Genomic DNA, 12,864 nt, shown 5'->3' on the forward strand with positions numbered 1-12,864 from the left:
CTGCTCATCAGGTAGATCTGCTGCACCTGTGAAGTAGAGCTCAGCTGTGGGATGTTGGTCATCAGCCTGGCTGGGAGACCATATGAAGAGGTTTTTGAGTCTCATCTCAGCCAGGAGTGTTCCTCAGAAGGTTCAGCACCATCAGCTGACTTTCTTTTAAACCACCTCTTACAAAAACTAGTGACTCCCACGTAAGTTGTTCTGGGTCATCATTTTTAGGTTTTCTATCCTTTTGATAGATTCGGTGGACGGTAGTTGGGACAAATCTCACTGAAAACTTTTAGAAAACCAAGATTTGTTTGTTTTTAACCCCTTTTTGAATGTGCAGCTTTTATCCGTTTCCCCGTTTATGACCTTAGATGTCTGATGTTGTGTTCTGGGGGGAGGAAACGTCACAATCTCTGAAAAACAGTGCACAGCAGTGAAGGGCAAGACACAGATGTTGTTTTGATCCTGTTTGAATTGTGCCTTCAGTTACACACATGATGTCAGTTTGTTGGGTGATTTTGAGTCATGAAAGTTGCAGTTTGTCTTTAAACTGTTGACGTGTCAGACTGTGGAGATATGTAATTACATCAAGTATAAGTATGTGTGCTACAGGGAATTAACCCATTTATTCAACATGATATCCGAATTATTCAATTTGCAAGTGTGAAAGAAATTCATGGAAATATTAAAGTTTATATTTAAAGACTGTTCTGAAATGCCCTGGAAATGAAGGTGTTAGAACTTGTGTGGACTTGCCCGGGCAGCAGGAAGCATGCCCAAATGTGGAAAGTATGACATCGTTGTTTCTGGAAAGATGAAACCCGACAGAATCTACCGTCGAGGAGGATCAACTCTGGGTATAAAAGATGACGTTTAGCCACTTTGTCGTCAGGTTGATAAAAAGAAGATTAAAACTCTGTTGCGTTGCATCTCCGTTCATATTTACAAATGACCAGGTAACGCATCTGATTAAAAACACATTACAATCACGAGTCAGTGACGATGACCCAGCAGGGCCAGTGTGCGTCCGTCGCAACGTCTGCACCCGGATGTGTTTGCTTCATTTAGTTGAGATCAGCTGCAAATGATTCCAAGCCAAGAGAGCCGTGCACTTAAATGCCTTTTTCCCAGCTCAGTACAAGCTCTGGGAACAGATAAATCCGAGCAGCGAAGACAGCAGCCTCCTGTAACTTCCATAAATTTGAAGCAAGCAGACTGAAAATAGCTTAATGAGTAAGAACATGACAATGAGTGAGTCTACAAGGAAGACCAGCTAACGCGAGCATGTAACGTGCACTGCTAAAAAAGGGATTTAAGATTTGTAATAAACCTCACATGTAGAAAAACACTCACTGTTTAAAACAGCTGTTGGACGACGTTTACAATCATCACAGAACAGCTCATTGTCTTAATGTTGCCTCTTCATGGGAGCTCGACAATCAGAGCCACAGTTTTCTCACACGTTGCAGCTTCCTAAACGTGAATATTTACTGTATTTTTTTCTTTTTCCAATCGTGAGAGACAAAACAAGATATTTGTGGACGTCATCTGTGTGGGTTTTTTTCTTTTTGGGAACACCGATCCAACATTTTTCAACAACTAATCCATCAATCGAGAAAATAATCGCACCTCTAATTTGAACCCAAATAGTTTAATGTCCAGTGAAGCAAAAACAAACAAAAGCTAAAATATGATATTCAGTAGATTTACTTGTAAGCCGAGTGTTGCAGCTCTTCTGCTTTTAATCTGAATTCCCTCTGACCTGCAGCTCTAACATTATATTATAGTCATATTTTAATTATCAGTAAATATGTGGAGCAGCTCGTGACATTCTTTATTCTATTACAGCTGCAGCGTGATGATGCAGCGATGATTCCATGTTCTGTTTATGGCTTCCTCTCCACAAGTCGTGGCCGTGCACGCCCCTCGTTGGGCTCGGCGTGAGTCATGAGTGGGCATCGCTCGGCTCACAAACATCGACTCATATTATTGCAGCTTTAGAGTCCGACGTAAATTATCCGCCGCTTTGTGCGACGACCCGTCAGAGCGTGAATTACCGCTGAGCAGCACGTGAAGGGTTACGAGCGGCGGAGGACGTGTTGGGGAGGGGGTTTACTGTCTCTATTGATCTGCAGGCTGTGTCCGCGCGCTCCTCGCATGCATAACTTAACGACATAATGATCGGTGGGTCTCGCGGGACGATGACATCACCGCCAGCGTATCATGTGGCGTTTACTGGAAGAGGCCGTCGATGCTGGCAGAGCCGTGACGAGCCCGTATTTCACCTTGACGTGGTTCTGATCATGTCGAAGAAAGAAGGACGTGTGACTGAAGAATTGATACAGGATTTAAACCCAGTGTCAGTTTAGCCTTTTGTTGCAGGAATCCACTGTGCTGCAGATGTTTGCTGATAGCTCTCTCTAATTATAAAACTCTTAGTGACCGTCTTAAATGCATCTAAGGATTATTTCACCGGTTATTTTGATTTATCAGTTTTTTTAAATGTTGCCCTAAATTGTTATTAAAATGTCAGAACACACCCTAAAACCCAAAGATGTTAAATAAAGAGCCAAAGCTGATCATATATAAAGAAATAGATTATATATTTCTTTCTTTTTTAGGTGAAGTTCAGGATGCTTTTTACTTACAGTATGTCAGAGTTAGGACGGCGTCATTGTTAACAGCTTAGCACGAGGCTCAGCTGTGACACCTTCTCTGCTGCATGTGCTGCAAAAACTGGTTTTATTTTGGTGCATTTCAGATAAAATACAGTGTGTATGAACACTATTATATATATAATATGTCATTATTGACTGATAATGCTGGCTGTCTGATGAATCGGTTGGGCTCTATCTACATATATTTTTTATCTAAAAAAGAGAAAAACAGTCAATTATCACATTTAGGAAGTTGGAGCTGAAGAAGGTTTGGACCTTTTTCGCTGATCGATACTTTAAACATCTAAACAACTGTTAGAGTTCTAGCAGATTCATATTCTGTCTGGTATGGGTCGGGCTTCTTCTTATTTTTGGGGGTTATTTGACCATTAATTAATTCCTTAAAAACAAAACATTCCCCCAAAATTTAATCAACCATCATATGACAAAGAAAGGCAATAAAATCCTCCCTTTTCAGAAGCTGTAGTGAGAATAAATGAGATTTTTGGCGTGTAAAACAGCCTAAATAATGACTCAATTGTCAATTATCAGTGACTGTTTGAGCTTTAGTTTGTGGTTTCCTGGTTATTGTAGTGCAGAGAGAGCATCTTTTTTACTAATTAAAAATCTCTTCTCTACAATTTTGTTGTAGTAACGTAGAAAAAATGTAAATTGGTGTGTTTTCCTATTTGTTGGCGATTAGTTTTGGATGTTTTGAGCCTGTTTTTGAGCGTGCTGGTCGTCTCTAGCTGTCCGTCGGCTCACCTGCAGCACCTGGCTTCGTGCTCTGTCCGTTTTATGAAGTGAGCGCCCTGATGATTGTAATTAATACTGTAGTGTGTCGGGCGTTTCATCTCCTCAGAGAGGGTCATTTAACATTCTGCTACGGCGCCGCACATGTAAATTGGTCCATTACGACTAACTCTGGCACATTTGCCTTGTAAATAATGTCGATTAACAAGCCGCGCTGCCCCTGATTATAAAACAAATGCCAGTTAACCGACAGAACTCATCAGAATTTACTGTCCTGTGTGGAAACAGCCTGTGAATAGACTGGGAGGTAGCTGATTTTGTCTTTCAGTGTATTGTGTTCTTAATCAAGTTGCAGCGACTAACTCTGCTGCAGTCTTCTCTCTCTGCCTTTGATCCACGTCTCTCCACCTCGACACTGCCTCCATCACCTTCTAATTCTGCTGTCTCCCTTTAAATCCTCCCCTCTTACTGACTCTGAACCACCCCACCCCCCCTCCCCGAATCTTTCCATCCTTCTGCAGTTTGTGCGTGACTCTGCATGCACCTTCAGCAAACCCACCCCAAACAATGCTGAGGTGGGGCATTTCCGTCCTTTATATGCAGGCAGTATACCGAGGCAGCTTTATATCGGGCAATTACTGCATATACGGCCGCCGCGTGCACGTTAATGACCGCTGATTGGGAAATGAGGCGTGGCCGTAAACACACAAAGCTTATTCACGTAAAAAGACTGCTAACGGGACAGAATTTAATTTTAATTTCCCTGCAAAGGCGAAATATTGTCTGGAACGAGTCAGTGCACAGAACTAAGCAAATAATAAATAGAAATAAATATAATAAATATCACTAAATATACTCTAAATATGTAAAAAAAGGGATTAAATTTCAAAATAAGAAGTTGTTTGCTTAAAAAAAAAACAACAATCTGACGATAAAAGCTGCACATTGGTGCATTTTAATGTATAAAACAATATTTAATAAACACTTTTTATTCCCCAAAGATCCCCTTAAATGGTTGGATTATGATTTATTTTTTTTAAATCCACACCGTTGTTATAATAGAAGATATTACTTTAAGACAAATGTTTTCACCTTTGAATCTACACATGGCTGTTGAGTAGCAGGTATTTTAAGATTTAATTTGTCATTTTCTCAGCAGATGTTTTAGTGAAATGCAAAGTGACTGTTCAGTACTGTGACAGTAAGACATTGTAGAACAATGTTCTCTAAAACAATAGAAAAATAATAAAGAAGCCATAAATACCAAGGAGGTAGTGATAAAATCCAGCATGGAAACAAAGGACCTCTATCTAACAAGACTTAACACAGCGTATCTGCTGTATCCTGAAAATACCTTTAGAAGGTGTTGAATCTTTTACCTGCTCCAGGCGATAATGTCAGTTGTAAAATATTTCTGAATTTGATTGCAGGCTGTCAGGAAACGGCGATAAAGTAAAAGTGGGATTGCTGTGACAGCGTTAGACTCGTGACAAACACTAATGATGACAACTGTAAGCAAAAGTTTAAATTAAATCCTTTTTCACTGGTGTGAATCCATCTGCGGTTGTATTAATTTAACCAATTATGTCGCAAATTAATAGTAAACGGTGCTTTAAAGCGTTGAGGATGTGCTAAATAATAGGTCCATACGTTAGAATTATTGTGAAACAGGATGTTAACTTTTGTTCTCTGTGGTGTTGAAAAGGCTTTCTGTTAAATATGAGGTATTAATGTGTATCTGAATAATAGATAGTCACCAGATCTGGTCATATCTCACAGTGTCTCCGTTATAGTCGTGTAACGAGGAAGGAGGCACTGGAAGGTTTTTAAGATCGCACACGAGAAGTCGTTCGTTCAGCCGTGAAAACACACATTTTAGACGGAAATTATGAAAAGACTACACGAGTGTAGACATGAGGGTGTTACACGTCACCACATATGCACATCTGTTTGTTTAATTTTTTGTTTTATGAAACAGTGTGCATGCAAAAAAAATCTGCATCAGTTTTAGAAGGAATATTTGGTGCATAACAGCAACAGATTTTATACAAGACAATAAATTAGACAAATTAACAGCAAGTGGAGCAAAACCGATAAAGGGTAACAGAAATATAAACAGTTTACATAAATGTGCAAATTATTCACCTGAAAATGTGCAGGGTTACACAGTGTGTGGTGTGAATGATCCTGTTTAAATAGATGACAAGATAAAACAGGAAATCAATTAGATTTTGTGCGACATTTCATTCAGACGTGTCATCATTTGTTTCTGAGTAATGTATTTTTTTAATGTACTGTTTGAGTCCAAAGGGAGCAGAGGAGGAAGGCGGAGAAAAAAGGCCACTGGAGATGAAAGAAATGCAACCAGTATCAATATCCAGTCCACCCACTCAGTGTGTGTGTGTCCCCAGTGTGTTGATATGTGTGTGATTGTGTGCGTGGGGGTGGTGACGGGTTGCGTTTTGCCTCCTCCTGTCTGCCTAAAGAGCTCCATGAAACAGACTCAGTCATTAGAGAGGGAGAGGGCGATCGAGGTAGAGAGCGTATGATAGAGAGAGAGAGGGAGAGGGGAGGGAGGGGTGAGTAGAATTGAGAGGTGAGAGAGAAAGCGAGGGAGAGCGAGGGAGGGAATCAGTGCTACCTAGAGGGAGCGGCAGAGAGGAGGAGCAGCTGCTGTATTATGTATCACTGAGCCGCCGAGCGCCGGCGACCGCCAGCAGACGCCGAAACAGACGAGTGCGACGGGGGGACGGAGGGGCGAGGCCGCTGCGGTAATGCACGCGGTAACCATGGCGCAGCCGTCTCCGAGCGCATCGCCCGGCGTCCGTCGCCGTAGCGATGGCTCGGTAAGAGAGTGCCTGTTCTTCCCTGTCTCCGAACGCAACGAGCAGGAGAGGCTGGAGGCCCTGGTTCGCCGGAGAGGAGGGGGCGCTGAGAGACGGGGAGGAGGAGGAGGAGGAGGAGGAGCAGGAGCAGGAGGAGGAGGAGGGGAGGCTCGGGACCACCTGGATAACAGGCCAAAACGTTGGACGTGGGGAGGACCGCCGGATGGAGTGGAGGGTGAGTATGATGACTGCTTGGGGCTGTTTGCTGAGCTGGATTTGAGAAGTGGTGGATGCTGATGGGGGCTGGGAGGGATGGAGGTGTTTGAGGAGCAGGTCTGGAGGTCGGGGTGGGGGGGAAGAGTTATAAGGAAGAGGGGGATGGTGGCATGAAAGGGTGGGGATGTGACAACAGGGGAGGGTGGACAAAGAGCAGGTGAGGATAATAGAGGAAGATGTGAGGAGAAGGAGTGATGGAGGAGCAGAGGAGGGCAGAGGATGGAAAAGGGTGTGGAGGCTGCAATGCAGGAGCTGCTCAGCGCTTTGTCTCTAAACCTCATCAGGGCTTCTTCTAGCAGAGACCGTTCCCAGTAGACAGCTGCGGTGATAAACTGGTGTTTGCTGGCGGCTCTGCCTTATAAATGTGCTACAGGTGTGTGTTTGCATGTGTGTGTCATAGCTGTGTTGTTTAATTTGCGAGCTGGGCGGCCGGTCTGATTCTCAGAGGACCGGAGTTACACATCTAACCTTGAACGCAACAAGGCCACACACATAAACACAAAGTGCGACATGAGGCCGTTTACTCGCCGACATGCGTCTTTTCTTATTTCGTCTTTCTCCCTCACGTCACGTCGGACTTTTCCGGGATATTTTCTGTCGTCATGCGAGCCGGCGGGAGACCACAGCGCCACCAGCGAGGCTGCCAGTCCTGCGGTGCGTTCATAACAGCATCAATTATTGAAGGCAGCCGTCCCGGCGCTGCCCTGGGATCGGGGGTCCACCCAGCAGCCTGTCTGGCTCCGGCCCGGCGGCCCGGCAGAGAGGCTGCTCTGGGATCAGCCGGGCCCAGCTCACTGCAGCAGAAACAGCAGCGTCTCATCTTACAGCGCCGCTCGATTAAAGGACAGAGACCCACCGAGGAGTGTGTGTGTTGGCGTGCTGCGTATCTCGCTGCGGTTCCGATCTTTTGGACCTGTGCACTCATGACAGCTGCCAGTTTGTTTTAACAAGGTTTTCCTAAACCAGTAGTCGCTGTCACGAGCTTTATGGTGTGAAAAATTGAAAGAAATATGGAGGCAATCGATTGGCAAATACGCTGACCTTCCAGGCTGTAGATCAACTCTCTATCAGGGGCTTTTTCTGCATGATAATAATGCATCACACAGCCAAACATCTCTCAGACCGACGTAAACTTTATTATTTTACATCTCAGAGTCTCCAGAATGACGTCTACAATATTCGGTTTTGATGGAACGGGTCAGCGATTTAATAACACAGAGGTTTTAGTTGGAATGTTTCAGTATGTGGCGTCAGAAAAGAGCCGAAATGATGCTGAACTGGATGCAGAGTAAGTAAAAGACAAAGACAGGATGTTCAGGGGTGGAAATGTTGCTCAGCTGATTGAAACATCTCATCAGCTGTTTGATGGGTTTCTGAAACGTTCTGTGTCCCCAGAGGATGACTGTTGATGATGAGATGTGACTCAGAGTTTGGATTGCAGTGCAGATGTTTGTGGTTTGTAGTAAACGTTGGTGATACGTGGAGTTTTCATTCCTTTAGGGATTTACTGGAGCAGGTGGAGGTTGTTGCTAATTTAACTCATCGTTCCTGCTGATGTTTCAAACCCAAAACAGAAGATTAGAAAAACACAAATAATCATCTCTAAATCTGCTGAGAAAATAACAGAAAGAAAGGTGACAGAGAATCGTCTCATTTTTAAGTTTTCTTCACCTTGACAGTAGTTTGCTAACATTTCCTGTACATCAGTGGAAGCATTACAAATAAGAACAGCTAACGGCTAGTTTAGCATCTTTTATGTGACAAAACGTAAACAAATCCAGGCTCAAAACGAGGCTTAAATCAGAAATTATACAACCCTGCCTCCATTAATTCCTACTCAACCGAGCTGCATTCTCAATTAAAAGAAATATATTTTCTCTAAGACGAGGACCGTTATTCTGACATTTAAGTTTTGTTTTTAGTTGTATGAAGCTTCATTCCAGCTTCTTTGGCCAAAAAGATGTTGAATGAAATGTTGGATAAAAAGATTAAGATTAAGACTGTAGTTCAGTTGTTTGGAACGTGTTTTTTTTAGAGACACAGCTTAATTATCAAATTAATTAGTGGTCTCAGTCTTCCTCTCCAGATATCTCTGATTCTTTCAGATGTTGTGTTCGTCCCCAAACGCTGGCGTTAAATATTTTCCACCAAAGCTGTATTTCACTCTGAGCTGATCAAATGCAGGAGAAGAAAACGAGATCTTCACTTTAAAACACAACAACGTTGTATTGAGTTGGAAGTAAATTAGAGGCCAAGCAGCAAAAATTTAAAAGAAAGGTAGTTTCAGCAGTAATCAGTACAGAGTCGAGGGTGAAAAATGACTCACATCAGCTCCACACTGGATTGAAATCTCCCCTCCACAGCTGGAGAAATGTCCTGCCTGAATGGAGATCGTCGGTTCTCTAAGACGTGTTCTCACAGCCTAAGTGCCTTTATTTAGTGTTCTAGACTTTGTGTGTTCCTTTTGAAGGCAGCCTTGTGTGTTTGTTTGGCAGCTTTATTGTGTTGAACAGCTCAGCTCGGCCTGTTTGTGTGTCTCTAAACTTGATTTGACGTAAGAGAGTGTCCTCCTGCTTGGATTCAGTTTATCTTTGTGGTTGCTGTTTAAACGTGCGGATGGTTTGTCTGTTATGTGTCAGTGCTACAGGTGTGTGTGTGTGTGTGTGTGTGTAACGCTTTGCTTTCTCCGCTCTGCTTCACCTGCTGCCCAGGTAACCCTAAGACCCCGCCCTGCCATGCCATTGGCTCCGCTCAGCCCAATGAGCTTCCTGCCGCTTCCAGCGCCAGCCAATCCCGTAACGGTACAGACCACATGACTCTGTGTTTGTGCCACGCCCACATCACCACCAACACCTCCACCAGTGCCTCCACCCACACCGCTGCTGATCCTCTCGTCTGCATGTGTGTCTCTGTGTCGTCACTCTGGCTGTGATGTCGTCCTGAAGTGTGCGCTGTTGATCTGCAGTGTTGGGGAATCCTGCTTGTAAAAACCTTCGTCGCTCGTATTCGTTAGATTTTCTTCACGCTTAGAGGAGCGAACGGTTTCTCCTGCAGCATCTCGACCGCTATCCGCAGCCCTCTGAGTCAAACGCATGCAGAAATCCTGCATTAGCATCGGAGAAGCAGCACCAAGAGCCAGCTCGAGAGAGGAAAGTCCACGTTTCTGCTGCCAGGCTTGTGCTTCGTTACTCGACCGTCTGGTTCATTAAATGTGAAGTAGCCTCCGGTGCACATATTAATTCTGCTCGCGAGTGCGTTGGCTGACCCCAATGTGAAAATCTGCACACTTGCGGAAGCATGAATGTCGTTTCGGGAACAGACAGAAGAGATTTTTTTGTGTCTGAAACACTTATGCTGTTGGTAACTCCATGTGGCATGTGAAAAAAATGCACAAAAGGTCAAATAATTAGACAAAAAACAAAAGAACGGCTGGAAAATACTTGGTGTCAGTTTAGCATTTGAAAGGAGCGTATGAATATTTAACAGTTTATATCACCATATAATACAGCTGTGCATGAATAGAGGGAAACTGGTGTCCATATTTTACAGGACAACAGCTTTTACGACTTTATCATTCGTTATCTGTTCATACAGCAGCCTCCACTAATGGCTGCTCTACTACACTTACTTACAAATAAACTAATACATGTTTTTAATGTGGACTATTTTTTTGATTCCCTGTTTGGTCCTTTAGCTGGTGAAGGATGTGGATCAGTGCTTCTCAAGATGACAAAACTCTAGATATTCAGTTTACTGTCAAAGAGGAGAAAAGAAACCAGAATTTTTTTTACATTTAAGAAGCTTTTCTCTGAAGAAGTTGCCCAAATTGATTAAACGATTCTCAAAATAGTCGGCGATGAATTTAACAGCTGATAAATAATCGATTAATCGATGCAGCTTTACTTGTGACTTCACATAAAAACAGTTTGATGAATATTTAAAAGCTCCTGTTTGTACAGCAGCAGCAGTTATGACAGCAGTAATTAGAGTAAATAACGAAACACCGATAAACACTGTAATCTGCTTAATATTTTCATTATTTCACGATTTTAACTGAGCATTCGCTTCTTGATTCATTGATTAGTTGTTTGGTGTTTAAAAAATGTTGATCAGTGTCGACGGGACGTCTTTAAATGTCTCACAGCCCAAAGATATTCAGCTTACTGTCATAGAAGAGGAAAGAAAACAGAACATATTCAGTTTTAAGAAGCTTGAATGAGAGAATTTAGCCTTTTTTGTCCCCTTTAAAACTTTTCTCAAACCGATAAATCAACTGTCAGCACTTTTTGTTTGGTTTAATTAATTAGTCATTATAGCTGTACATATGACTACTCTATAAACAGTTCAATAAATATTTATATGCTCCTTATTAATGCTCAAAGTGTCGCCACATATTCTGGTATTACTAAAAACTTAGTTATGAATCAACCCTGACATCCTGTTTGATGCCTTGACAGTGAAGAATTCCCTCATAGTGTCTGTAGCACATTTAAAACTATAGATCCGTTTAGAACATCTGAATAGCCGATGTCACGTTAATAAATGTAAATAAAAAATACACATAAAACATGACCTCTACAGTTTCACGAGTTCAAGATTCCCTGAAACCCCCATTTTCCTTGACTCCAGCCACACTGGTAGATCTAGAGTCCATGTCAGTGGTTAAATTTAACCCCGAGCAGCCTCAGTGTACAAACATTTGAACCAAATCTAAAATATTTGTGTATTCTGGATCAAATTTAAAAGAATGTTTTGGGTGTTTTTACTGCTGGCAAATGTCAAAACGAAACAGTATCTCCGAGGCTTTAAATCCATCAATCTCTTGGTGTCTTTTGTCTGGACGTTTAGGGTCAAAGTCAAGCAGTCGTGTGACCTCCAACACTGAACGCTGTGTGTCCGTCCACTAGATTTGTGTTTGTGTGTATTTGCAGGTGTGTAACGAAGCTGCTGCCCATTTTCATCAACAGTTCCTACCTCATATCTCCACTCATAGCCTGCCAGGTGGCTAATGAGGGTCTGGTTTGAACCCCCCCACCACCACCACACCGACACACACCGACACACACACCGACACACACCGACACACACTCCCCCACCCCCAACCTTATCACAACAAAGGGCTGCTCCTCTTCCTGTGTTTCGTGGCTCAGGGCCCTGTTTAGCGAAGCATACATATCGAACTCAGCAGGGAGCCCGGTCTAGGAAACACCGCACACACACACACACACACACACACACACGGCCTATATCACACCAGACAGTCACCCTGCAGCTATCTGTGGAACTTATTAGACCCGACCCACACTCAGACAGGCGCCGTCCATCCAGACATTTCCAATCATTACTGGCCCATTTTACAGATGTGCGAATCCCCTCCCTGATTTTTATTTGTATTTTTTTATTGTTTTGCACCTTTTTCTCAGATTTTTTGCTCCAAATTTTACAGGAATTTCACAATAAGGGCGCCGTACATTCTATTTTAAAACCTGAAAACCTGTTTTTTTTTAAATAATATAATATTTCCTGTTTCATTCCTGCACTAGTCAGACTCCCCAGATGTAGGATGCAGGTACAAGGCTGCTGTTAGCCTCTGTGTGTTTTCAAAAGCCCCTTCAACAATAAAAACAACCTCCAGGATAGCGACCTTCCACAGAGGATCTTGCAGTAAGGCGGCCCTGCTAGTTTTTTTTTTTGAGAGTTTTATTCACATTTCTCTGCACATGTTCCACTGCAGCCTTCTCTTAGCTTCGCCCAAGTCGATCGTTATTAGTTTAAAGGAATGCAAACAAGCCAGACAGTTTATTTTCCTCCTGTAGCAGAATGGTAGCGGTGCAGCAGAAACTACATTCACTTCGTTAACATGCTTTCATTTTAAAACACACACACAGCTTCTGCCATGTTTACGCCTCCCGCCCACACAACTCCGGGATGACAGAATCAGTTTTATTCAGACACTGTTTGGGGTTAGAATGCACAGAGATTATTTCTTAAGAATCACGAAAACACGTAGATACAAGCCAGTCAGGACAACAAAGCTTCATGACGCGAGTGTTGTTTGTTATCTCGGCTTTTCAGGCAGGTTGTTTACACGCACGCCAGCTGAATTAAGTCAACGCGATGAAGACGTTTACGCGAGCTTTCAAATTAATTAGAGCAAGCGTAAACCCATGAGCAGATCCAAATGGCATCTTTCATGTTGAGGACTGAGGGGCAAGTAACGAGATTTTCTTAGCGCTCCTTAATTAAATTTGTTAATGTAATAAACTGCGAACGCCTACAAGTTCTTTATTTTTCATGCACAGATGTCACCTGTTGACCCTAAAAAAGGAACTTGTACTGTAAAAAACAACCATTGCTATTTTTTA

General features: G+C 42.8%; 1 protein-coding gene across 1 annotated transcript in view; it reads left to right on the plus strand.

The window, feature by feature from the left end:
- Positions 1–12,864, plus strand: part of map7d2b (MAP7 domain containing 2b) — a 38,585-nt gene that overhangs the window by 6,390 nt on the left and 19,331 nt on the right. The window contains exons 5-6 of the mRNA XM_008279070.1: positions 6,290–6,458; positions 9,211–9,300. Coding sequence (XP_008277292.1) covers positions 6,290–6,458; positions 9,211–9,300 — 259 coding nt within the window. The remainder of the gene's footprint in view (positions 1–6,289; positions 6,459–9,210; positions 9,301–12,864) is intronic.

This window comes from Stegastes partitus, unplaced genomic scaffold (genome assembly GCF_000690725.1).
Source record: "Stegastes partitus isolate 25-593 unplaced genomic scaffold, Stegastes_partitus-1.0.2 Scaffold143, whole genome shotgun sequence".
Taxonomy (NCBI): Eukaryota; Metazoa; Chordata; class Actinopteri; family Pomacentridae; genus Stegastes; species Stegastes partitus.